Source organism: Neovison vison, chromosome 6, assembly GCF_020171115.1.
Source record: "Neovison vison isolate M4711 chromosome 6, ASM_NN_V1, whole genome shotgun sequence".
Classification (NCBI taxonomy): Eukaryota; Metazoa; Chordata; class Mammalia; order Carnivora; family Mustelidae; genus Neogale; species Neogale vison.
The window spans coordinates 139,046,456-139,073,452 of NC_058096.1; the positions used below are offsets into that span (position 1 = coordinate 139,046,456).

Below are 26,997 nucleotides of genomic sequence, written 5' to 3' on the forward strand. Positions count from 1 at the left end.
GCTCGTTGGTAATCTCCCCGTTGTGGCTCCCAGCCTCTCAGTCCCTTTCACCTTCTCCTGTGTTCCCCATGTCATTTTTTTCTTGTACTCCTAGCCCCTTGTGGAATAGGAGGGAATATTCTTCCTGAATATTCCTCCTGACTGGCTTGAGCTCAGTTAGCTTCAGGAAGACATCATCATTTTGGGGCAGCTAGACCCAGAGAAGGGCAGACTCTGGCCCAGAGTCACATAGCTAATGGGGACAGACTCCTAACTCCAGCCCCAGGCCCTACCTGAGTTGCTCTAACAGCCTGTTATCCTGGCAAAATTCTGGACAGAACAGCCAGCCTCAAAAAAAAAAAAAAAAAAAATGGAAGCGATCAGTCATAGATGTGGGATAGATGAGTAACAGAGAAGCCCCACTGGGCATCCTCACAGGGGGGTCTCTGCTGCCTGGCCCCCCTTCTGCAGGACACTTGGTTAGTCCCCACAGCATCTGCCCCTCCTGTCCGGGGCAGCGCTCAGCTCTGGCAGCCAGCAACACACTCTCACCCTCTCCCAGCCCTAGTGAGCCTGCCTGGCAATGGGATTGCCATCATTTCTCGTGCCAGAAAGCCGAGTGAGGCCAGGGAGGGGAAGGAAATGATTCGAGGACATGAAGTAAAGTAGCTGAGATGGAGTCGATTTTCTATCATTTAATCTCTATTTGGGGAATTGGGGATCAGAGACGAAGTAATAAGACACCAAGCCCTACAAGCTCCAGTCTGGGGGAGGGAGCAGGGACACAGAAACTGAAGGCACATAACAGATTTGCTGTGATGTAAACTGTGCTAGGGGAGCCTCAGGGGATGGAGTCCATTTCTGGCCAGAGGATGGGGGCGGGGAGATCCAGGAAGATTTCTACCCGTAGCTAATGGTTGGTCATTAAAGCTAGCAACTCTACAGACCATTCCGCTAGAGAAAGTTGGCAATGTTGAATTGTGCTGGATTGAAAATTTGGGGACCAACTGTGGCAAAGTTTAAATGTAAGGTGTGTGGAGGAGCCAGAAAAGTGAGAGAATGACAATCAGACGTGAAAGGTTTGGAGAACGGGCAGGGTGAAGAGAGGGCCAGGCAGGCCTGCTGTGGAGAGATGCAGAGTGTTGAGCTATCACAGGGAAGTGGGGGTGGGGAAAAAGTTTCAGAGACACTGCAAGGGCTTGAACTGACAGAACTGGAGCCTGACTGTGGGTGAGAGCTGGGGAGGTGAGGATGTCATCTCTGTGTCTGTCTTGGGGGGATAGATGCGTGGTTATGTTTTGAGGAGAGACAGACAGGGAAATCCAGAGAAGGACGTGGTTCAGGGCAGAGGTGGGGGACAGATGCTGAGTTCTACATGAGCCAAACTGAGTCAGAGGGTCTGTGGGACCCCAGTGGGGAGGATGAGGATCTGGAAGTCAGAGAGGGCTCCAAGCTCAACACTGGTTGAGGAAACCAGAGGAGGGACTAGGATCACCCTGGGGTGGGGGTGTGGTGGGTCCCCACAGAGTGGGGACTCCTTGAATAACTCCCATCTAAAAGGCAACATGTCTCCAGACCTGCTCTATCCAATTCAGGAGCCACTAGCCACACATGACTGTTGAGAACTCAGAATGTGGCTGGTCTGACATGAAACATGTTACAAGGAGAGAAAATACATGCCGGATTTTGAAGGCAACACAAGAAAAAGAAATGTAAAAATATTTCACTAATATCCTTTTATTGATGACATATTGAAATGCTAATATTTTGGATATATTGGGCTAAGTTAAATATATCATAAACATAAACTTCACCTGTTTATTTTTGCTTTTTTAGAAGTGTGTCAACTAGGAAATTAAAAATTACACACATGGCTTGCCTTCTGTTGCTTTGGATGAACCTGAATTCCACAGGATGTAGAATAGGCATTGAGGAAAATAATACAGTGAGATAGAAGGGTGGAGGGTAGTATTTGCAAGGGGTTATCATGGCTCACGATAACCCGTTTCTGTACCACAGGATTTGTCAAGGTAGGCATTCTTTCCAAAACTAAGTTTCCCCTAGATAGTTCCCATTCCTGTGGACTTTGTATTGGGGGGGTGTCTGCAGAACCCACTCTGAGAGACAGTGATTTCAAGGTAGATAGATAAGCCTATCAAGTAGCTAGAGAAAAGCCAGAGAGCTAAGGAAGGCCACCGGGACAGAGGTAGGAGATCCCACAGAACCCGAGGGAAGGGGGGTGATTCAGAAGGGCTGGAGGAGGTGGAGATCCCAAGGGAGGTCTGGAGGCCAGGCTCACAGCCACCTTGCCAGAGATCAGTTGATAGGTCGCAGGCGGTAACGGAAGGGCACCTCGTGGCTGGGCTGCATGGTGCCAAAGCCCCAGCGGCGGGGGTCCACAGGTGGCACAGGTCTGTCAGGGTCCACGAGCTCCATGTCAAAGTACGTGACCATGAGCAGGACAAAGAGCTTCATCTCATTGATGGCTAAGAACCTTCCAGGGCAGATGGAGACACCTGAGCCCCAAGGCATGGTATAGTGGTGGATCTTCTTGCCGGCTTTGTAGAAGTCCACTTTGCGGCTACCATTGGAGTCAAGGAAGCGATCATACTTGAAGGCAGTGGGCTCCGGGTGGATGTCAGGATCCATGTGCACTGAAAGATAGGGGAAAAGGGCCACAGTGTCTCCACTTCGGAGCTGGTACTCCTGTCCGTTGGCCATCTTCAGAACGTGGTCACCGTGTACCACCCTCAGGAGGGTGGGCGCAGCCCCCAGGCGCAGCGTCTCCTCCAACACACTGTCCAGCACTGGAGTGCGGTGTAGGATGCTGACGTCAAAGTCGAAGGACTGCCTGGCCTTCAGCTTGGCCTCCCCCAGGACTTGGGTGGCCTCCTCCTTCACGGCCTGCATGGCTTCTGGGTGCTTTAGCAGGAACAAGAGTGCCCAGAAAGAGATGGGGCCCGTGTTCCCCTGGGAGGCCCAGAGCATCATGAAGTTGAACTTGTCCTGCATGGCTGGGGCTACTCCCTGCTCCCTCAGATACTGAAGCATGTAGGATATCCAGCTGCTGATGCCATTCTTTTCCAAGTTTTGCTGCACGGACAGTGTCTTGTAGAAGAGACGCTGGAGCCGGCCCACTTGTAGCCACTCCCGGGGCCCCAGCAAGGAATAAACAAACCTGGGGAACAAGCGGTCAAACTTGCGGAACTGGACAAACAACTCCTCGGCCTGTCTCAAGTCCTGCTCCTGGTCCTTTGTATAGCCGAATAAGCTCAGGTAGCCAGCCTTGAACAAGATGTTGTAGCAGAAGTGGAAGAGGCCGTCTTCATGCCAGCAACTAGCATCCGGACTCTGGCTCATGGGCCGCAGCATGACCAGGGACAGCCCGTGCAGCATGGTTTTGTTGAGCTCTGTCAAGCCATCCCCCATGAGGTATTTGGTGCTGGCTGAGTGTATCATCCGGTAATCTCCTTGCGCTGACTGGTACCCAAATACCTTTAGCACCAGTTTTTCTGCATACTCCACAAAGTCTAGTTTTCTCTGTGCATCCTTGAGGATGGGGCCAAAGGAGAGGGGGTCCATGACAAAGGTAAAGTACTGGCCGCCTAGCTGCACTGTGAACACATCTCCATGCTTGGCCCACATGTGCTTCAGGAATTCAAACATATTCTTCCGGAAAGCCATGGCATGGCCCAGCCAGGGTATAGGGCCTTTATCCAGAGGGGGCTCCTGGGGCCTGCGTTGCCGGGATAGCCCCAGCAGACACAGGAACCCCACGGTGAACACCAGCAGGGCTCCGAGCACCAGACCCCAGAACACCATGCCTGTGCCCTTTCAAGTTAAGCTCTGGACACACTGTTCTCTGTGTGCCAGAGAGCTTTTAAGAGGCTGTGACAAGTTAGGGATGAAGAGGTCTGTCTGCCTGGACCTTGCCCTGTAGCTGTAAGTTATATTAAATAACCCTGGGAGCAAAGTGTTCTCTTCGATTTAGCACTTGCTGCAACCTGGTGGGAGGAGGGGTTGGGACCAGAAGGAAGCCCAGAAAGAAGCCTCTAGTTATGGTCACAGTCCCCTCACCAGATTTAGGCTTTGCTCTGATCTTTTCAGACTCAGCTCCAGCAGGATGTCTACAAAGCTTTCTTGGATCCCACCCTACCCCCATGATTTACAGACCATTCATACCTTTATTTTCTCATGCATTTATTTATTCATTGATTTATTAGATCATTCAGCAGAAATGCACCAAGCACTTATTAAGTTTCATATCTCTCCCTTCCTTATCTTTAAACGATCCATAGAGCCTCTGTTGGGGTCCGTTATCAAAGGAATGAGACTGAGACAAAGTGAAAGTTATGCAAAGCCTTATTCTATGCCAAGCATTAGAAGTTAGACTGACCGGCCAGGGCCTCCTCTGAAGAGAGGGACCCCTCCCAATCTCACAGGCTGGTTTTATAGGGCATAACTGCAGACCCAAGGTACATGGCTTCTATTGTTAAGGCATTTACTCCTGGAAGCCACACCCAGTACCATACCAGGAACTGTGGGGGCGTTTATTCCCGGAATGAAGTCCGTGGATGTAAAAAACAATATGGCTACCTAGGCAATATGGAGTTGCTCTGGCTAAGCAGGCCCTAATAGTTAAACAGGTTTTAACATTAAATTGGCCCTAACAGCCTCCCAGACTGGCAACACTTCAAGCAGAGGTTCAGACTTCAGTCCCTGAGCCTGGGGCCTGGAGCCCTACTGCAGGCCCAGCTGGCTTGCACAATTTTCCAGCAAGGGCAGATGGGGAATCTTGCAAATACAAAATGTTAGAGTTGATAAGGATTCAAAGCAACTGCTTTATTTCATGATGAGGATGTAGGCTCAGAGTGTAGTGGGGACTTTCTCTTACAACCGTCCTGGCTTCAGTGGGGGGAGTTGACCATTTTCTCGGGACCTCCTGGGAGGTGTCAGGCCAGGTCCCTGCCAGCAGGCCCAAGAAGGAGAAAGCTGTGCCATTGACTCTAAAGCCATTGCTGAAATAATGTGAGGTTCAGACTCAATTCAAGCCATTCTGATAACCCCCAGGTTACTCTTTAACTTTCTAAGTGACCCACAAATAGGGACTTTGTTTCCTCAGATTTCCACAGGCCCTCTATAGTGAGTTCTCTTTGTCTTGTGGAGCTCCCCTTTGTGGGGAGCTGGAAATGTCCATACTCTGCCTCCAGGAAGTCCTCTCTGGTTACCTGGGGCAACCACAGCAAGTACTCAGTATCATCAACTCTCCTCTGGCTTAGAATCAGTGGTCAGAAATTGTGGGCCAACTTCCATGAGCTGAACTTTGCCCCCCAGCTTTCAACGGATGGCAGCATCCCCCTACGTTCATTTTCACCTATATTTATTAAATCCCTCCTTCCTTGGAACAGACCCATCTATCCATTCAACAGATATTTACGGCTCACTTAACTGCCAGAACTTCTGCTATAACCAACCTCGAATCAGAGGGACATGGTCCCTGCCCTCTTGGGGTGTATAGTCTAGGGAAGGGGAAATATATTAGTTCCTAAACAAATAGGTAATTACAATTGTGTTAAGTTCTGCTTGGGAGAGGAGCAGATAGGGAAGTGGGGTGGGGAAGTCAGGAAAGCCATACTGATTACGTAGTAATTAAGTGGAAGCCCGGAGGAAGACAAAGCCAGGTCAGTGCGTGCTGCGTGCGGTGGTGGGGTAGACGTGGAGGTCGGGGAGCGCGCGGGACGTGCTGTTCAATGCAAGTAGCAGGCGGGTCCAAGGGATGGATGCATGTCCATGCCGGCGCCAGCGTGGCTGAGGGGCTCAAAGGAGGGGGAAACGTTTTAAGCCCAGCGCAGGCTCGGCCAGCTCAGGGTGAATTGGAGCTTGGACCTATCTCACGGCACTTAACTCTAGGGCCAGCGGGTCCAGTCCATTTGGAGCCACTGAGGGGCGGCCTGACGCAGGGACAGTCCTTACTGGTTCTTAACCGGCCGGAGGCTCGCCTGCCCCGGGGAAATCGGCCCATGCGGCTGCCCGGCCAACCCTCCCGAGTGGCCAGCGGCCCAGAGCGAACCCCAGGAGCCCCGCGGCACGACTCCACTTTCCCAACTAGGGCCGCAGCTCCGCAGGAGGGTGGCACAGAACTACAAAGTGGGACTGAGAGGCTCGGGAGGACCAACGACACGCGGAGATGGCTTCCGGGCGTGCTAGAGCGGGCGCGGGTTCGAGGGCCGGAGAGGCGGTGACGCACTTCCGCCCCTGCAGCCCCCGCGGCGGCGTCTCTACGTAGGTGCTGCGGAAAGTCCGCTGTGCGGAGGCGCCCTCTGTCGGTCGGTCGGCCAGTCTTACTTAGGCATTGTGTGTGTGTCCGTTTGCCTGCGGAGCTGTCAGTTTAAGGCCGTAGGCTGCGTCCTTCACTGCCACCGCAGCTGTTTTGCACGAGCGCGCTGAGCTTCACCGCACTGAGGACCGCATTCCTGAGAGTTCTCACCTCCTAAGTCTGGCGGGAGCATTGTTTCGGCTGTCCTTAGACATTTTCTGTGCCCCTTTCCTGACCTCCTTTGCACACTCCGTGGGGAGCAGGGGGTGGTCGTTTGAGTCCTGTAGACAGGGTTCCAGCGTGTCCCTGCTCCCTTCTGGTGTCTTCTCGTTACATATATGGCCCAGAATTTTGAGCAATCGTCCACCGATAGGAGGATTCCGTTTACCTGCTGTGGTTTCTATATTGGGGTTCTCCTTTGGGGGTTCTCTAGTCCAGCTGTACTGACTACTCCTGCATCTTGTTTGCTCTTTGTTGCAGTGCTGGATGATATTGACTGCTCCCTTAGTGCATGCCACTTCCTGCCTCACCCCCAGAACAGAACAGAACGACAGTGCTGTTGGAATGGAGATGCAGGAGGAGTTGTTTTACTCTGCCTTTAGAGCAAATAATAACCTCATTTAATTTAGTGCTGACTTATTTATGGCTTCATTTACTTCCTAGCTTTCAAGGGTCCTTATTTTTTCATTCCTCCCTAGTTTTTTAAGGTTCTGCCTTTATAGTAGCTGGGTTCTTGACAGCCTAGCCCCAGGTTAATTATTTTACTCCTAGGCTGCATCACATATACCGGGTGACAGTGAAGTCAGTACAGAATTTAAAGGGCAGTCTTGGGTTCTTGTTTCAACTTTGTCACCAACTCATGACATGACCTAGGACAGGTCAGTTTACCTCTCTGGGCCTTACTGTTATGCTGTGTCAAACAGGAAGCTGAACTTGAGGTACTTGCCAGCATTGAGAAGCCATTATAAAGGTATTGGGTTGAGGCTTAGATATGAGCGAATATAGTGGGAGAAGATAGAGGGAAGGATGGGAATTGGATTGATTGACCTTGAGCATCTATCCTATTCATGGCTCTGTACTGGTCATCCTCATTGTCACTGTAATCATTCAGTATTCTTATGCTGAGAATTTATCATGAGCCAAATTTATGCTAAATGCTTTACATGTATTAAGCAATCTAATCCTCACATCAGTTTGTGGGGGATCTCCAAGACCACCCTCACATTCAGAGATTCACTGGAAGAACTAATGGGACTCAGTATATAGTTGTACTCATGGCTAAGATTTATTACAGTGGTGTACTGAGGATGTATAGCCAGATCATAAGGGAAAAAGACACACACATGGAGTCTGAAAGAATCCACATGGAAGCTTCCTAATGCTTTCTTCTTCAAAGAGGAAATCAAGAGAAATTAGAAAACACCTTGTGATGGATAAGAAAACCAACATACCTAAACTTATGGTATATAGTGAAAGCAGTGTTAAGAGGTAAAATTATAACTGTAAATGCTTACAATAAAAAGAATATCTTCAATCAATAATCTTAAGTTTACACCTTAAGGAATTAGAAAAGAAGAGCAAGCCAAACCCAAGGCCAGCAGAAGGAAGGAAAGTGTAAAGATTAGAGCTGAGATACATGAAATAGAGAATAGAAAAACAGAAAATCAGTGAAACCAAAACTGGTTATTTGAAAAGTTCAAAATAGACAAAACTTGAGCTAGATTAACTAAGAAAAAAAGGAGAGAAGATGCAAATAACTAAAGTCCGAAATGAAAGCGGAGACAAAACTTTTGACCTCACAGAGATAGGATTATACAAGAACACTTTGAATAACTGTATGTCAACACTGTCAATAATTATAAATAAACAACTTAGATAACCTAGAAGAAATGGACAAATTCCCTGAAATAAAAATTACCTAAACAGACTTAAGAAGAAATAGAAAATCTCAACAGATGAATAATAAGTAAAGAGATTAAATTACTAATTAAAAGCCTCCCAACAAAGAGAAGTCCTAAACCAGATGGCTTCACTGGTGAAGTCTACCAAATATTTACTTTTTTAAGTTCATTTTTTTTAGTAATCTCTACATGAGATTAGTAATCTCTAATGAGCCCCAATGTGGGGCTCTAACCCACAGTCCCAAGATCAAGAGTCAATCTACTATCAATAGTACCATGATACCAAAGTCAGATGAGAACATCACCTAAAAGAGTATTTCAGGCCGGTATCCCTTGTGAATTTACATGTAAAAATCCTTGACAAAATATTAGCAAATCAAATCCAACAGCATATTAAAAGCATATAATTTGGTTATTCACCATAACCAAATGGGTGTATATCAGAAGTATAAGGGTGATTGAACATAAAATAAATATAATACATTAATAGAATGAAAGAAAGAAACCTACATGATCCTTTCAATCAATGCAGAAAATGGATTTGACAAAATTGAACATCCTTTCATAATAAAGTCTTTCAGAAAATTAGAAAGAGGGAAAGTTTCTTAACGTGATAAAGGGTGTTTATGAAAAAACCATAGCTAATATCATATTCAATGGTGAAAAACTGAAAAGTTTCCCTTGAAAATCAGAAGGCCTGAGACAAGGATACCCACTTTCACTGCTGCTGTTCAATTGTATACTGGAAATTCTAGCCATAGATATTAGATAAGAAATTAAAAGATCCAAATTGGAAAGGAAGAGAGAAAACTATCTCTAGTTGCAGATGAAATGATCCTATATATAGAAAATCCAAAAGAATCCACAAGAGAACTACTAGCATTAATAAATTCAGCAAAGTTTCAGGGTACAAGATCAACATAAAAATCAGCTCTGTTTCTATACACCAGCAGTAAACAATCCAAAAAGGAAATTAAGACTTACTTCCGGGGTGCCTGGGTGGCTCAGTGGGTTAAGCCGCTGCCTTCGGCTCAGGTCATGATCTCAGGGTCCTGGGATCGAGTCCCGCATTGGGCTCTCTCCTCGACAGGGAGCCTGCTTCCTCCTCTCTCTCTCTGCCTGCCTCTCTGCCTACTTGTGATCTCTCTCTGTCAAATAAATAAATAAAATCTTTATTAAAAAAAAAAAGACTTACTTCCATTTACACTGACATCTAAAAGAGTTAAATACTGAGGAAAAAAATCTAGCCTAGTTGGTGAAAGACTTGTATGCTGAAAATACAAAACATTGCTGAAAGAAATTAGATTTACATAAATGGAAAGACATTCCATGTTCAGGGATGGGAAGGCAAAACATTGTAAAGACGTTAATACTACCCAAAGTGATCTATAGATTCAACACAATCCATATAAAAATTCCAACAGGTTTTTTTACGGTATTGGAGAAGCTGATCCTCAAAAATCATATGGAATTGCAAGGGGCCCCAAATAGACAAAACAATCTTGAATAAAGTCGGGACGTCCACTCCTCTTGACTTTGAAAAACTACAAAACTACAGTAAATAAAACATTATGGCACTAGCATAAGGATAGACATATAGACCAATGGACTAGAATAGAGTCCAGAAATAACCCTCACTTATATGATCAGTTGATTTTCAACAAGGATGTCCAAAAGGGAAAGAAAGCAATTTCAATAAGTGATGGGGAGGGGAGACTGGGTATCATTTGCAAAAGAATTACCTTATACCACATACAAAAATTAACTCAAAGTGCATCAAAGACCTAAACAAGTTCTAAAATTATGAAACTATGAGAAGAAACCATTGAAGAAAATCTTTGTGACATTGAATTTGACAACAATTTCAAGTGTATGACATCAAAATCACAAGCAACAAAAGGAAAATAGGTCAATTGGATTTCAGCAAAATTAGCTGTACAAACCCCTAGCAGGATAAACCCAAAGAAATTCAAGACCAGACACAATGTAATCAAAATTCAAAATTCTAAGGACAAGGAAAAACATTTTGAAAGCATCTAGTGAGAGAAAGAGTGTATCACCTATAGAGAAACAATTCAAATGACCATGGATTCCTTAACAGAAACCATGAAAGTCATTTGCAAGTGGCCCAAAATTTATCAAGTGATGAAAAAGAACTGTCAATTCCAAATTCTAAATCCAATAAAAATATCCTTTAGAAATGAAGGTAAAATCAACGTGTCCTCAAATGAAGGAAAATTAAGAGAAATTGTCATTAGTATACCTACCCTAAAATGATAGCTAAAGTTCTACAAATAGAAAAGAAATAGTAAAAGCAGGACTCTTGGAAATCAATACAGAAAGAAGCATACAGACAAATGTATCTGGACTGCCAGCCACACAGTTGAGTGGCAAAGAAAACTGGAGCACTTAAGTCAGGGTACTGGACCTGGTGAATCCTGGCAAATAGACTGTATGGATTGCCTACCTTCATATGGAGAATACTGTTGGGCATGGACTATAGTAGAAACCCTTTTAAGATAAGTCACTACTACCTTCCACACAGCATATGGGACAGTACTACTCAAGGATTCTTAGATGACCTATGTTACATATTTAGCTTCCCCTAACACACCCAACAAGATAATAGTGCTATTTTTATAGCTAAAAGTACCAACAGTGGGGAGTGACCTGGGACATTAGCTGGACCTTTCAACACCCGTATCAACTCCCAAGAAGGTGATATGAAGAGAGACTGTGCACTCTTAAAAACTGAAAAAGATAATTGGACAACCTGTCAAAAATGCTGTCAGTGGGGGCACCTGGGTGGCTCAGTGGGTTAAAGCCTCTGCCTTCAGCTCAGGTCATGATCCCAGGGTCCTGGGATCGAGCCCCGCATTGGGCTCTCTGCTCAGTGGGGAGCCTGCTTCCCTTCCTCTCTCTCTCTACCTGCCTCTCTGCCTACTTGTGATCTCTGTCTGTCAAATAAATAAAATCTTTAAAAAAATGCTGTCAGTGCTGTACAAATTAAGTTAATTTGGGCGCCACATGTGATAATTACGTAAAAGTCCACTTCCCATTTAAGTATAATGTTTATGAGGTTCAGGAGTGGGAGAAAGCCCTAACTGGCTACAGGAAACCCAGACTACATAATTTACCCTTATTGCTCTATTTTTTTCCCCTCCTATGCCTATCACTGGAAAACTGGACTGTTAGAATTTTCAAGTAGGATAAAAAGAGCTGGGGGCTGGGATACTGAAATTTAGTTTATCTCCCCACCTAGCCATGCTTACTGGATTTGGGCAGTTATAGATAATGATTATACTCACCATGAATTAGGTGAAAACTCAGGTGATGTTGGCATGACCCACATGTAAGAGGGTAGGAGATATTCTAGGATGTTCTAAATTATAGAAGAAAGGAACTTCTGAGCTAACCAAGGATGAGTCTAAGCCTATGGTGTGGGTGAGAAATGGAGAGGACAGGGAAAAGGTGAGACACTAGTCATAATGGTCATATGGTTGTGGAAGAAGAGGGACAATGCTGGTTGGTAAGATTTAGACCCTGGGCCTGGGAAGTCAGGGGCAGAGGGAGGGAGGGAGGGACCATTACCCTCTTTGCTTTTGTCTGTACGATATCTGAGCAGCAAACGGCTTCCAACACCACCCTCAATTTTACAACTAGCCAACAAATAATCTTAATTTAAAAACTCAGTAAAAAAAATAATAAAAAAAAAATTAAAAAATAAAACAAAAAAACCCCCAAAAACTCAGAATCCTTCCAATAGCTACTGACTCCAGAAAAACAGTCTCAGCAAGAAACTACAGAATAAGATGAACTTCCTGGACATTGAAATTATTCTCTTTAGGCTCATGCTATTATTGTTGGACTTCTTGTACATTTTTCACAGACCGCTGATTGTTCTAAATTCTCTAGCATGAATGGTAATGGACAATTGTACTGCCCTGGATTTTTTGCTGGCCAGTTTATGAGGGGTATGGGTCATTGCCATTATCTCTTGCCTCATTTGGATTAATGACCTATTTAGCTGGTTTGGCTTCGGATGAGGAGCCCGACTATGGTCCAATTTCCAGTGGGCCTGGTTATACTACTACATGTCACTATCATGGTCATTTTTGTCTGAAGTTGCCTAAGACACATGGAATGTATTTGACCAAAGCCTCTATCAGTACAACTAATTAGAGTATCTGATAACCTATGTGGTAGTTCATATTCCTGAGAATCTTTATGTGTAAACGGTTGGGAGGTCTTGTTGTAGGGGAGTGGCTTCACCGCAGTGTCCCGGCTAGTTTGCACATATGTAAGCCGTGAAGGCAAAAGCTTGAACAACAGCTACTCTGAGTCATGGCAGAACACCTTGTGATCCTTCTAGAACATGAGATCACGAGAGGAGCTTTACAGGCTTTCAAACCCATCTCCCACTCCCTTCCCTATCTCTTGTGGGAGGTGATCAGGAGATGATTTCTCATTACCTCTCAGATTCTGAAGAGGTATGAGGCCTTCTGGATATAACTACAGACTGTAACACTGCTTAGCTACAGTCTGAAATTGGCTCCTCACCAAGGATTCCTTGAGCCCCCTTTTGTTTTGGTGTCATTGTGTTTGGTGTGTGAGACAAGGATCTGGGGACTGGCATGTTTGGATACTGGGATGGAGTCCCGCATCGGGCTCCCTGCTCCTTTTGCTGTTTACGTAAGTAATACATTGTATGAATCTAAAAGCGACTTCTTGTATCTTTCCTGGTCAAGTCAGTTGGGACAGGGCCCTGACCTTGCCTGCTGTTTGCCTGCTGTGTGTTTAACAGGAAGAAGAATGGAAAGAGTAGAAACATATGGTGAATATGGGTAAAAATAGACTATCTCCTCTTTAGTTTTGAACCAAAATGCTAGTCAGAACCATAAGAGACCTTCTTTCTGGTGGACCATGACTTAATAATCAGGCACCGGAGGGCTCCTTATTCTGAACTAAGTTTTGTACTGAGCGCAGTTTTCTCCACCTTGTCCCTAAGAAGATCATGGGAGGATTTGTTGTGTGCTCATCCTTCCTGTGATCTTTCCCAGGGTAAGACTCACTGCTTCCTTCTCAGTGTTCACAGACTATTCACTCTTGTCCTTTCAGGAGCTTCTCCAGTATCCTCTTAGAAACAAGCATGCAAACAAATCAGGAATCTCATCTGAAGTCTCAGTTGTTCTGTGATTTTTCACAGGTAAGGTATCCGTAAGCCCTTAATACTTGGGGACCCGGCAGGAATCTGAGCCTCTGAACTGGAATTTCAGTGAAGCAGACGTCTTCCTACTTTGTTCACCCCAAGAGACTATATATACAAATGGGAAATGGCCAGACCATATAGAAAAATAGAACTCCGACCCATAGCCTGCAGCAATCAGTCCAGGAAGCCAAAAGGAACCCTGTGGCAATCAGCACCAAAGAGCCAGAATTTAATTAATATCCTCCCCCAACCACTCACATAAGGTGCCTTGTTTCTAGTGAGCAACGCCCCCCCCCCAACCACCAAGCCAAGGATCTCCAATCAGAGCATACCTGAAGTCTCTCCCCATTCCCTCCCCTCTCCTCTCTCTTTTCTTTTCTTCCTTCCTTCCTCCTCCTCCTCCTTTTTCCTTTCCTTTCCTTCTCTTCTCTTCTTTCAGCCATAAATAGCTTTCCCACTTCTCTGCCCCGCTTAGTCTCTGCCAAATGCAAGTGATGGTGGTTGACTCCCTCGCTTAGAGCAAGCTCTGAATAAACAGTCTTTGCTTGTTCTCATTTTGACGGTCTTCTTTTATTTCTACAATTTCTTTTAAAGGTTTAACTTCCCGGCAAGCTGTGTGACGTTAGATAAGCCATTTCCTCTCTTTCTCCACCTGAAAAACTGGTTCAACATTTATTCATTCCTTTATTGGACAAGTATTCCTCAGCACTTAAAGAAACTGGGCCATAAGAGGTGCTAGACGTTGGGTAGATATCGAGGCACAAAGACGATCAAGGCCATTAGCTGCCCTTTGGGAATGTAGAGCCCCGTCAAGGTGATGAAGTTCTAAAACCTAGGTGAGGTTCGGTGGGCTGAGGTCCGGAGCTGATGACCAAGAAAGAATTCTTGAGACATCTTTGGTGCAAAATGGTGGTTTATTAAAGCACGGGGACAGGACCCGTGGGCAGGCAGAGATGCAGCCGCCCCCGGTTGTGAGGGATGGCAGGTTATGTATCCTGCAGTTGGGGGAAGGTGAGGGGAAGGGAGGTTTCAATGGAGTTTTCATATGCTAAAGGGGGCCTACAAGGTGCCAGGATGTCAGAGGCCTACCAGAGGCCTTGCCCTTGCGGCTTGATCAACGTTGTCTTTAGACCAGCTATTAACATTAAGATAGCTGGGAGACTTTTTGGTGGGATGTCTCAATCCTGCTATCAATCGCCTTTTTTAGTGAGATTTAGGACATTTGTAAGCCAAGGGAGACTCGGGTCTAGCAGGATTGTGAGCTCTGCAAGTTAACTTTTTGCTTATTGTTCATGGCAGTCAGGGCTGCCTGAGGGATGCTACACATATGACAGAGGGGGAGCGGATGGAGAGGGGGGGTGCAAGGCGCCAGCTTTTGTTTGGTCTTCAGCCAGCCCCGTGCTCCCTCATCAAAGGGATGGAGATCTATGAACAGGCGTGTCAAGAGAAGGAAGTGCTCTTTCATACTAGCATCCATCCTACGAGCGCAGTGCAGGAGAGCAGAAGGGTGGTCAGTGGGAAGAGGAGGGCTGGGAAAGGATTCCCAGAGGTAGCCTTCTCCCCAACCGCCCGCTCCCCTGCATCCCCACAGCGGCGCCCCGAGGCAGCTAGCGTCTCTGGAAGAGCCGGACGCGCTCAGGGCTCCCTGTTTCTTTTTAGGGCAAGAAGGGAGGACCACAGAGACGTGGCGCCCTCCGCAGTCCTAGAGAAGCCAGAGTGGCAAGAGTGCAGCCGCCTCCACCTCTCCGGTGGGGAGCTCTGGCTCGCGCAAAGCGTGGGGAGCTGGCACGGGGCTGGACCGCCTCGCCGAGCGTGTTGTGCCCAACGTGCGCGGCCGGCTGCCGGGCGCGGGGCCGCCCTATCGGATCCGCCCAGGTCCGGAGCGTCCCTCCCCAACCCTGGGCAGCCGCCGGTCTGGCCCGGCGCGCACTCGCTTCCCGGGAGGGCGGCCTGGGCCATGGCGGCTGCGGCCCTGGCGATCGGGGACCCGTTTGGCCCTGCACTCGAGCTGCTACCGGGACGGCCCGCACCGGTCCGGGCGCGCCCGGTGAGTGCGGGGCTGGCGCCACGAAGCTGGCTCGGCTCTGCCCCGGGCTCTAGGCCCACAACGAGGGGCGGAGGGGGCTGTGTGGCGACCGGGAAATCGGGGTGCAGCCCAGAGTGGAGGGGCCGGAGGAACAGGCAGGGAGCAGAACGGATTCGACATTCCCCAGACTGGTGCCAGCAGGGAAAACACACGTGCAGCTGCACAGGCGGGAGCCAAGCGCTGGGGCAGAGGTGTTCACAGAGCGCTGTGCGCCGCGACCAATGTCCAGCATTTCCATGTCTCTGGTTTTTACAGAACTGGTTGTTTGAGGTGGGTTTTGGGATGAATCTGAGTTTGCCGGCCCCGGAGGGAGGAACTGCATCTCCAGGCAGGGGGAGCTGCAGGTGCGAGGACACAGATCTGGGCAAGGCAGGGCTTTGGGTTCGTGACAGGTGACAGTAGGGGATGTGTGTGTGTGGGGGGGGGGGTGCAGGAGATGATTCTTGGCAGGTGAGCCGGGCATCTGAACAGTCAGTGGAATTGCCCGCGGCACAGAGCATTTGGATGTTTTGAGGCGGGGCAAGGGTGAACCAGCCAGTCTGAGCCCTGGGGTGCTGGGTGAGTCGCTGTGCTGACTTTGTAAGCCAAGGACCTGCGTGAAACGCAGCAGTATCAGCCTCTCAGTAGTATGGAGATGAGGCAGTGGCTTGGAATTAGAAACCTTGATGGCTCTTCATTAGTCCTGCTTGTGTTTCTTAAGGAAGAAGGTAAGAGAAAGTGCAGAAGCTTGGGCTCCCAGAGATACAGGAAAGGGGGGGGGAGGAGGGCATTGAGATTGAGAAGTGAGGAAGAGAGTAGGGTACCACGTTTGAGAGAATGTGCTGGAGTGGCAGAGTGCAGGGAGTCAAGTCAGAGTGTGGATCTCCAGAGCAGCCTGGGTATTCTGAGGTGCCTTTAGCTGCCTCTGGGGCCCATGACAGTGAGGGGGAGGGAGAGAAGAGAAAGAGCCTCACAAAGGGGCAGCGGGGTGGCTGCAGTGAGGCTAGAAGGCAGTGTGGCCCAGTAGAGAACAGCTGGAGAGGCAAACAGCCCTGAATTCTTTCTCCATTCTGGAACTTTGGGGGCAGTGATTCTCTGAGCCTGTTTCTTCTATAAAATGAATTTGATCCACTCCTCATAGGCTGTGAGGCATATACAAAGTTTAATATAGGTAAAGTGCCTGCCAAAGGCTCAGTCAATAGATGGTAGTTGTACTTCTTATCAAGGGTTGACAACCTCTGACAAAGGGCCTGCTGTGGGAAAAGAGGGTACCTAGAGTCCACATCGTTGTTTGGGCCACAAGGATGAAAAGGGAAAACTTGCAGAGACTCACGAAAAAGAAGAAAGGATGAAAAGACATGAAAAATTGATGGCTGATCCCTTGTATCTTTGTAAGTAAGCAGGGGTGCCAATTGGCAGAGAGTTCCGGAGACCTTCAGAATCCAGAAACTCAACTGGCATCCCTTCCAGTACTCCTTAGTGCCTGGTCTACCCCTTACTCCAGGCCTGGGTTTGGGATTGTCCTAGGGCATTTAAACACATGTTGTTTCAGGAGTTAGTGACCTTCGAGGATGTGGCTGTCTACTTCTCTGAGAACGAGTGGACCAGCCTGGCTCCCGCTCAGAGGGTCCTGTACAGGGATGTGATGCTGGAGAATTATGGGGCTGTGGCTTCCCTGGGTAAGGATTTTATTTTTGGACTCTGCTTCTGCCCTTCAGAGTTTCCTGGCTCCTTCTGCCTTAGAAGCTCAGGAGTCTTTGATAATCCCCACCTGAGTGGCAACCTGGGAACCTTGATGACCCAGCCACAGTGGTTGCTGGGAAGTGGGAAGTCCTGGTATACATTTGAGTCTCTTTCTTGCCCCAGGGTGAGAGCTACCTGACTCCCAGCTGGGGGTAGAGTAGAAAAAGAGCAGATTCCTGGTGCCCCAGTAATGCCCCACCAGATTCCTGGTGCCCCACCAAGTGCTCAGTTTCCCACCCGCTCCCTTTGGGAGATCGAACCCAGTACCAAGCATCCTCATGCAGATGTCTGAACTTGAGAGCTGAAGGGAGGGAGAGAACAAGAAAACTCAATCTCAATGAGTGGAGTCATCCATTGCTTACTCAGACTGTTATTGAGCACCTCTTACTCTAATTCCTGTCCTTTGTAAGTCTCCTGCTCCCCCGCTCTGCCCCCCAGTCTCTGGTCCCTTCCCCTGGATTTCCTTTTCTTGCTCTCCCTAGTTAATTCCCTTCTTTCGCCTCCACCCCTGAAGACAAAGCCTGGGAGGAGCCCTGGGATTGCTCTCTGTCACCCCACTCACCTGCCTGTCCCATTTCCTTCCCCGAAAGCAGCAGTTCCATTTCCTAAACCGGCTCTGATTTCCCAGCTGGAACGAGGGGAAGCACCCTGGTGCAAAGCTCCTCAGGGAGCTCTGGATGGAGAGGGCCCGAGGGGCATCTCCTCAGGTGAGTGAGGACAGGTGCCAGTCATCTGACCAGTTCCTTTGTCTTGATCTTTAAAATGTAATCAGTATGCATTCTCTTAACGGAGTGCTTTAGACACCAGTGGAATTCCTTTTTTTTTTTTCCCTCCTTTTCCGTGCTCCCACGATTTCCATCTCCTTGAGTCTGTTTATTATTCACCCTGGCTCCTCTTCATTCACCTGTTTGGCCTTGAACCCATCTCCTCTGTTCTTACCATGGCTTCCATTCATCTGTTTTCCCTGACTTTGCTGTTGACACACTGGGCTGGCCTTTCTACATTCTCTACCTCCTTATAGTCTTCCAGCAGAAGATTCTGACTGCCCTTTTGTGGTCTCATGCCCCTCTTTATCATTATAAATCAAGAAGGCCCAATAACCCCGAGCCTTATAGTTCCAATTCAGGGGTTTCTGGTGGGCAAAGCACTGGCATTCCTTTCGGCCCAACACAGGGCTTTCCTGTTCCTAATTTCCTAGTGACAACTGTGTCCCCTTTTTGCCTCCCAGGCCCTGTTCCATCTTCTTCCTGCAGAAGCTCTTCTGTGGGCACATGGAACTTGAGCTGTACCTTCAGCTTCCCCATTCTCACAGTTCCTTGCTGTGTCTGGCAGTCTTTCCATATTAGGATGTTTTTGATTGCAAGTAACAACCCAATTCAGATTGGCTTAAACAAAAAAGGGGAATTTACTGTTTCATGTAAGTAGGAAGTTCATAGGTAGGGTGCAGGTACACCTTGATCCAGGTTTCACTCACTGCTCTTTTATATCTCCTTGTATAGGCTTTGTTTACAGTCTGGCTCCTCTTGTGGTTGTAAGATGACTGGTAGTTATATATACACTATGGAGTATTATGCCTCCATCAGAAAGGATGAATACCCAACTTTTGTAGCAACATGGACAAGACTGGAAGAGATTATGCTGAGTGAAATAAGTCAAGCAGAGAGAGTCAATTATCATATGGTTTCACTTATTTGTGGAGCATAACGAATATCATGGAGGATATAGGGAGATGGAGAGGAGAAGGGAGTTGAGGGAAATTGGAAGGGGAGATGAACCATGAGAGACTATGGACTCTGAAGAACAATCTGAGGGTTTTGAAGGGGCGGGGGGGTGGGAGGTTGGGGTACCAGGTGGTGGGTATTATGGAGGTCACGTATTGCATGGAGCACTGGGTGTGGTGCATAAACAATGAATTCTGTTACGCTGAAAAGAAATTAAAAAAAAGAAATATTACATTAAAAAAAAAAGATGATTGGTAGTTGTAACCAAGGCTCTACTTCTTCATACCTAGAAAGAGAAATAGGGCAGGCCTTCCTCAGGCCTTTGCGATGTACCATCTTAAGTCTTACGGCAACTCTAAACCAATCTCTGTGGCCAGAGAAGCATGCACGGATTGTCTTGGCCTGGACTGTCAGTTTCTGAAACTATCTCTCTTGGAGTGAGTGGGATAGTTTAACCCGCTTGACTTAGACCAGTGATGGCTACACTAGGAACTGCAGTTGGGAGCACTCCCCTCCAAAGGGCATGGCTACTCCATAATGGTGGGGATGACGGGAGGGGGGTGGTTGGTGGTGGTGGTAGATTGGATGTAGAGAGACAACTGTAGTGTCCTCTGCCTTCTCTCAGGATCTCAGTGCTTACTCTCCTACCACCCATGGGAATTTCCTATCTTGGGTCTAGGCAGAAAGCTGACAGCTTCCCTGACCTGTAGAAAACTTCCTTTGAGTACATGCCCCTATTTGAAGTCCATTTTCATCTTAAAGAAGAGAATATCAGGGGACACACAGTCTTTGGCTTCTGCAATATAGAAGGCGGTCATTTGGAGGGTGAGGAATTGTTCTGTTTTTTTTTTTTTTTTTTCTTTTTTTAAGAGGCTTTGGATGGGAGTTCCAAAGAGACAAATCTTAGCTAAGCCTACAGAAAAGTTTATTCGAGTGGACCTTTGCTATTAGAAGTGTCTGTCATTAGAATAAGAAGTAACTTCTGGAAATGGCTGAGTGAGGCTTTAGGGCCATGTCTAATGGGTGCCATAGAGAGACCGACCCATAGTTGGCCCTTTGTAGAAAGAGAAGGTGTTGGCGTCCGTTATCAAAGGAACGAGACTGAGACAAAGTGAGAGTTATGCAAAGCCTTATTCTATGCCAAGCATTAGAAGTCAGATTGACCGGCCAGGGCCGCCTCCAAAGAGGGCGACCCCCCTCCCGAACTCACAGGCTGGTTTTATAGGGCATAACCGCAGACCCAAGGTACATGGCTTCTATTGTTAAGGCATTTACTCCCAGAATCGATACCCAGAACCATACCAGGAACTGTGGGGGCGTTTATTCCCGGAATGAAGTCCGTGGATGTAAACAACAATATGGCTACCTAGGCAATACGGAGTTGCTCTGGCTGAGCAGGCCCTAATAGTTAAACAGGTTTTAACATTAAATTGGCCCTAACAAAGGCAATGTAGATAGGTGGATAGAGAGGGAGGAAGCTAAAGGACTGTGGCTTCCCAACATAGCCTCAGGAACTACTCTTTGCAATTCCATCCCATCCTGTTGTATTCTATGCCAGTTTGCTTTTGCCTTCTAGGGGAGGTAAAGAAGAGACCTTGTCTCTCCTATTTCTTCTTGACATTTAAAAATGAGTGATTCATTTTCATGTTCTGGGAAACTGATGGAATCCCAGCTTTGCTGTGCACTTGTTTTCTATCCTTTATATTGTTCTCAAGCTTTAGGTCACCTGTGTACTAGTCTCTCCACCCACCTTCATTAACCCTTACCACTTCCATCTCTGCTCCTTTCCTAACGCACCCCAATCTTCTGACTGAGCCAGCCTTATTTATATCTTGACCCTGGCAGGATGTCCATTTCTAAAGCCTGCTGAGATCTCCCATCTTGAGCAGGTGGAAGAGCCATTGAACCTGAAATCGCAAGGAGAGGGTCCAAGCCTAATCTGTACTGGTAAGTGAGGGAAACAAGCGCTTTCCTCCCAGGCACGTTTTCCACTGTCTTTTTTTGTAAACTGTTAAAATTCCATTTTACTGTTTATGTTCTAAATAAAAATCCCTTGAGAAATCCCCAAGTCAACCATTTAATGAAGAGCAAAGTTAAACTCTAAACTTCAGCTTTCATTCGGACATGATCAATTAGTTCTGGTGGGTCTTGGGTCTTAGGCTCTAACAGAACAGATGGTCTACTGGCTGCTATGGTCAGCCAAAATTTTAAAAGTAAATGCTGTATTTTATTCATTCTGTTAGTTTTTAGGGATCAGAAAGCAAGTAATGTATGGCCCCTCTCTTGCAGGGCCTCACAGTCTAATGGTACATTCTACATATACATATACATAAATACGTATACATATATATAAATGTATAATTTACATAAACATATACATACATATACATAGGCATAAATGTATAGTTACAGCAAAGTCCGATGCTGTAACAGGTGTAACCAAAGCACTGTGGGAACAAAGAGGAGGCAGTCTTTGCCTGAAGTAGTTTGGGGAAGCGCTTTTCATGGTGGAACTGGGAACTGGATTGAATGAGAAGACCATATTTCCTTTTAGTGTTGACCAGTATGAGGAAGATTCTCCCTGTTGCTTCCCCCTGTGTGACAAGTTCAGGTTCCCCAGGTATACCACAAGGATTTGTTATTTCTGAACAGGTCCTCTGTCCTGAACCCTGGCCTTCTCATGTTAGAAACTAGACTACCTAGAAGAAATTCTGACTTGTTTCCCTTAGATTCAACTCATCTATTTCTGGAGAGCTCCCCTGGTGCTTGGGAATTGTAGCCCACAGGGACTCAGTCTAGTTTTTGCCTTACTGTGGCATACACTTTGGTTACTTTCTGTATGATGTCCCTATTGTGCCATTTTCAGCTAGAGCAGGGCCGCTGAGACACAGGGGTGGCACTTGGAGTGAAATGGACACATTAGTCTACTTGGTGACCTTACTCGCTCTGTCCTGGATAATGATGACATTTGCAGCTTTGATTTCTTCTTTCAGAGGGTGTGTTGAAAAGTGAGAAAGAAGATTGTGCTCTGAAGGAGGAACATTTTGAGGAGGCAAAGGACCACATGGTGGTATCATGCAGACCTCGGTGGTATGGTTCTCAGAAATTCTGGTTTGGAAAAACCTGTGAGGAGTTAAAAAGCAGGTTAGGGAGATGGTATGACTACTCAAATGAGAGAAATGTGGAGAACACCGCAAATGATATTATAGAAGTGATAGTCAAAGATGAGATGGTGTCAGGAGAAGTTAGTTCGGAGAACACTGATGTGAATACCCACCTTGTTATCTGTCAGAAAATTCTCAGTCAGCAGGTGTTCTATATATGTGAAGAATGTGGCAAGTGTTTTGATCAAAATGAAGACTTTGACCAACATCAGAGAATTCATAATGGAGAGAAGGTCTATGGATGTAAGGAATGTGGGAAGACATTCAGTTTTAGATCACATTGCATTGCACATCAGAGAATTCACACCGGGGTGAAACCCTACGTGTGTCAACAATGTGCTAAAGCCTTTGTTTGGAAATCAAACCTGATTCGGCACCAGAGAATACATACTGGAGAGAAACCCTTTGAATGTAAGGAATGTGGGAAGGGCTTTAGTCAGAACACTAGCCTTACACAACATCAGCGAATCCATACTGGGGAGAAACCATATACATGTAAGGAATGTGGGAAAAGCTTTACTCGGAACCCAGCCCTACTTCGACATCAGAGAATCCACACTGGGGAGAAGCCTTATGAATGCAAGGACTGTGGGAAAGGCTTCATGTGGAACTCCGATCTTGCTCAGCACCAGAGAGTCCACACGGGGGAGAAGCCCCATGAATGTACAGACTGTGGGAAAAGCTTTATCTGCAAGGCACACCTTATCCGACATCAGAGAATCCATACTGGGGAAAGACCCTATAAATGTAATGACTGTGGGAAGGCCTTCAGTCAGAATTCCGTTCTGATTAAGCACCAGAGGCGCCATGCTAGAGAGAAGCCCTGCAATTGTCTCACCTCTCACTTTCTTGAACATTAGCAAACACATAATAACGGTACTTGTTTGTAATTCTTATGCACCAGGAACTCCGGAGACAAAACGAGGTGGTTGTCCACAGTTTGTTTTAACTCTAGTCACCAGTATTATCTTGCCCCTTCTGAACAGATTCCCCTTGATCTAGCAAGACTGGTCATCCTGTTCTACCACGTTCATGCTAGGCAAATTTTAGTTGAGTGTCTGCTCTGTCAGATACTATGCTAACCACTTTACCTACAATCTTCAGTTTCTCTTAATCCTGTTCAGGTGGGTACTCCTCATTTTACAAATGAGAAGTCTGGGGTTGAAAGAAGTTATAAAACTCATTCAAGGTCACTTAGCTAATGTGTTATGGAATTGAGATTGGAAGCAGGTCTATCTGACTCTAGATTTACTGTTCTTTATTTGTGCACTTTTCTGCTTCTGCTCATTTCTATTTGCTCAAGTTTCCCTAGGCTAAAAATTTCCCTTCCTCATCTGAGACCCAGCTCTGTCAGCCAAACAGATCTCTCTTCCTCTTCTACTTGTCATCAGTACTGTCCAAACTGGTATTTCACTATGTGCTGTCTTAGATTCTAATGTCTTATGTAAGTCCAGCTAAATGGCTCTTTGAGGACAAACACTGTATTTCTTTTATGTTTTTTAAATTTTGAAACGTATTTATTTTTGACTAGCCAGAATATGCTTATGATAAAAAAAAGTTGAAATAGTTCAAAAAGGGAGACAGCCACTTTTGCTGGTTTCGTGTGTTCCTGGATGTATTCTTTTTATATATAAGTACTCAGCTTTCATAAGTCTACCTCACTGAAAACCATATTTGCTGTAGAACAGTGCAGTTACATTGCCAACTCCAGAACTTTCTTCCTCTGAGGTTGTGGTCCACCTTGAGGTCACCAAGGTAACTTAAGGAAAGTAGTGGAGGGTAGTCTGAGATGTGCAGTCTTGAGAGACCTGATTCCTCTTGTGTTAGAAGATAGCACTGTGGGACTGGGAAAATGTAGGCTTTTGTTTTGTTTTCATAAAAATATGTATAGCTACAACCCTTCTCATTGTTCCATTACCCCAATGCCTTTCCAGGCTTTCCCTTCTATTGTCATGATATCCCACATTCCAAAGTAAGCTGGAGCTTCTGGTAGTAAGCTACTGACTGTTAGAGAAACAAAGGCCCTATTCAGAGAAGAGTGCTGGACAAAACAGATGAAATGTACATTCCAGACTTCACCTTTAGACCAATTTTCAGTTTGCACTTTGCCTCTGCTCATTAGGCATTCCATTTTAGAAGTCCCCTACCACGTAATGTAATTGTTGACTAAGGAGCAAGGAAGAGAAGCCAGAGGCTGGCTTGGACTAAACTAATACTTCCTGAAAATTACAAACATACTATCTGATTGCTGAAGCCTAAAACCATGTAGTAAGGAGAACTTGGCTTAGCATAGTCCAGTTAGGTTAACTTCTAATAAGCATTGAAACTTTAGTACTACACAGAACCAAGGAATGGAAATGAGTGATGTGAACAGGCATTTGGGGGAAGTTTATTAGGCAAATATCACTGAGCACCTGCTTATATGCAAAGCACTGTGCTAGGTGCTGCATGAACAATGGTAAGGCAGACCTGCTTCCTGCCTTTCTGGAACATTCATCTAGTGAGAAAGACCAAACAACAAAAAAATCAAGTAATTTATTAAAAAATTGCTAAGTGTTATGAAGGAAATGAATGCAGCAGAGAAAGGGAATGATGGAGAGGGAGCCTCTTTATATAAATGGTCAGGGAAGGCCTAGGCTAAGAGGTAATATTAAAGCTAAATCAGAATGAGAAGAAGGCACATGTATCAAGAATGGGAAGAACAGCAGGCAGAGGGAACTGCTCTGCAGACTCTGATGTCTGAAGGGTTTGGCATGTTCAAGAAACCAAAAGTTTTGGGGTATAACATAATGATCAAGAGTGGGAGTGGCATAAGTTAAATTTGTAGACACAGGTGGACCAGATCATTAAATTCCATCCTAAGTGAAAAGCCATTAAAGGGTATTCAGTGGAGGAATGACATGTTGGATTCACATTTTAGGATGCTGGATTCACATTTTGGCTACTGATAAGTAGCCAATGGCCTGTAGAGGGAGGAAAGTGAAAGGAGACCTTGTTGGAGATGGCTAGCAATCCAGGTTGGAGATGATAGTGACTTGGAGTGGGTGGTGGTAGTAGAAATGGAGAGAAAATGTGTTTAAGATACAGTTTGGAGGGGCGCCTGGGTGGCTCAGTGAGTTAAGCCGCTGCCTTCAGCTCAGGTCATGATCTCAGAGTCCTGGGATCGAGTCCCGCATCAGGCTCTCTGCTCAGCAGGGGTCCTGCTTCCCTTCCTCTCTATCTGCCTGCTTCTCTGCCTACTTGTGATCTCTGTCTGTCAAATAAATAAATAAAATCTTTAAAAAAAAAGATACAGTTTGGAAATAAAAATCAGTGACCTGGTAACAGTGGATGCAGGAGTGACAGAGAGAATTAGGGAAAGCTTTCTGGTTTGTGGTTTGAGCATTTAATCTAATTGAGAATTAGACAGCAGACCACTTACTGGAATGAATAAAAGTGGGAATGGGTTTGGGGAAGGAGAAACTGAGAACTCTGTTATGGATTAACATTTGAGATACGTATGAGATGTATCAGTAGAAATTTCAAGTGGTGGTTGTATATGTGGTCTAGAGCTCAGGACTGGTCATATCTAGATTTTTGCAACTGGGAGTCCTCAAATGAGCAGAAGGTATTTAAAGCCATGGGAAGAAATGAATGAAATTTCCTGGAGTTGCTCTACCAAACACAGTAGCCAGGGTCTATATGTAGGTATTTAAATTAGATTTAAAATTTAGGTTCTTATATTGGCCAGAACATACTGGATAGTGTAGACCTAGAACATTTTCATCATTTCAGAAAGTTCTCTTGGATGGTACTGCCTCCAGCGAGTATAGCAAAATATGAGAACCCAGGATAGAGCCCTATGACACACCAATTCAGTATGATTGGTGACAATTCAATTGTTGACATGACAATTCAATTCAATTTAGGGAGTTGGACAGGTGGAAGTGCCAGGAAGAGATACTAAGAACAGTCAGTGAGAGACTGGCGATATTACCAGTGGACACATTACACAGGCACAGTTAATAGAGGGTTGAATGCTTGGACTAGTGCTAGAAGGAGATGGTCATTAGAATCCTAAATATTAATATGCTCCCAGAGTGAGGATATGTATGCTAGATGACACCAGTATCCTAAAATGGGAGAGAGATAATGAATAGAAGAGCAACCCATAGAAATGGAACCACAAAAGAGAAGAAACCGTTTGGATTAATGGAGGAGGATCATGGAAGTTAATCAACCCTAGGAACTCTTTTCCTCAAAGATGGAAATATTTGTAGGCAGAGTGGTGGAATGGCAAGACAAATTTTAGGAGTATTGCAATGAGAGAATTATCAAAATACAGTAAAAATGTGTATTTCAGAGGGATTAAGAAATAGCATGTAGAAATGGATGCCCCCTACTAAGAGAATTCCTGACTAGTTTTCCAGAGCCCCAGAGACAGGTACTTGAAAGCCCTGAGCCTATATCAAAAGACCGTAGTCTGTGGTGAAGGATTCATAACATGGAAGACCTTCCAATTTGTAATGACACTTCCCACACATCTCAAAGTCAGAAGAGGAATGAAATTAATACTCACTTCCTAAATTTTGGAGAAGTTTAAATATGAAAGAAAAATTAGAAGTTTAAGATACTTCTTGATAAATTGCAATTAGCAATATATTAAAATCAAAATTGATTATGGTAAAATTTTGTCTTCAAAGTTTTCAAAAGTAGGATCAGATATTGAGGAAATGTAAAAATAGTGTATAGCGTCATTCACGTATGAAAATTAACCGTTCTGTCCAGAATCTCTTGGGGGTAACAAATAATGAAATCCCTTCTGTTTTACAACTCAGAGGGAGCTATAGAGTTGTCTTAGAAGCAACTCAGTTGCAAACCAGTATCTGCAATTCTGAGCATTTCTTTGTCATGGTCAAG

The 26,997-nt window shown here is 45.8% G+C and overlaps 2 protein-coding genes across 2 annotated transcripts; one reads left to right on the forward strand and one right to left on the reverse strand.

Annotated features, from left to right (window-relative positions):
* Positions 1 to 2,295: 2,295 nt before the first annotated feature.
* On the reverse strand, positions 2,296 to 3,801 carry LOC122910564 (5-beta-cholestane-3-alpha,7-alpha-diol 12-alpha-hydroxylase). Its single transcript, XM_044255185.1, has one exon. It carries the CDS (start codon positions 3,799 to 3,801, stop codon positions 2,296 to 2,298), a length of 1,506 nt encoding a protein of 501 aa, XP_044111120.1.
* A 13,185-nt stretch (positions 3,802 to 16,986) lies between these two features.
* Positions 16,987 to 23,302, forward strand: ZNF662 (zinc finger protein 662). The gene is made up of 4 exons (XM_044255186.1): positions 16,987 to 17,149; positions 17,804 to 17,920; positions 20,780 to 20,881; positions 21,928 to 23,302. The coding sequence occupies exons 1-4, from the start codon at positions 17,011 to 17,013 to the stop codon at positions 22,956 to 22,958; spliced, it is 1,389 nt and encodes a 462-aa protein (XP_044111121.1). The 5' UTR covers positions 16,987 to 17,010; the 3' UTR covers positions 22,959 to 23,302.
* Positions 23,303 to 26,997: the final 3,695 nt, after the last annotated feature.

Coding starts and splice junctions, on each gene's coding strand:
- LOC122910564 (XM_044255185.1), bottom strand. CDS start 3,801: ATGGTGTTCTGGGGTCTGGTGCTCGGAGCCCTGCTGGTGTTCACCGTG.
- ZNF662 (XM_044255186.1), top strand. CDS start 17,011: ATGTTGTTTCAGGAGTTAGTGACCTTCGAGGATGTGGCTGTCTACTTC. Junction 17,921..20,779: donor CCCGAGGGGCATCTCCTCAG/GTGAGTGAGGAC, acceptor TGACCCTGGCAG/GATGTCCATTTCTAAAGCCT. Junction 20,882..21,927: donor TCCAAGCCTAATCTGTACTG/GTAAGTGAGGGA, acceptor TTCTTCTTTCAG/AGGGTGTGTTGAAAAGTGAG.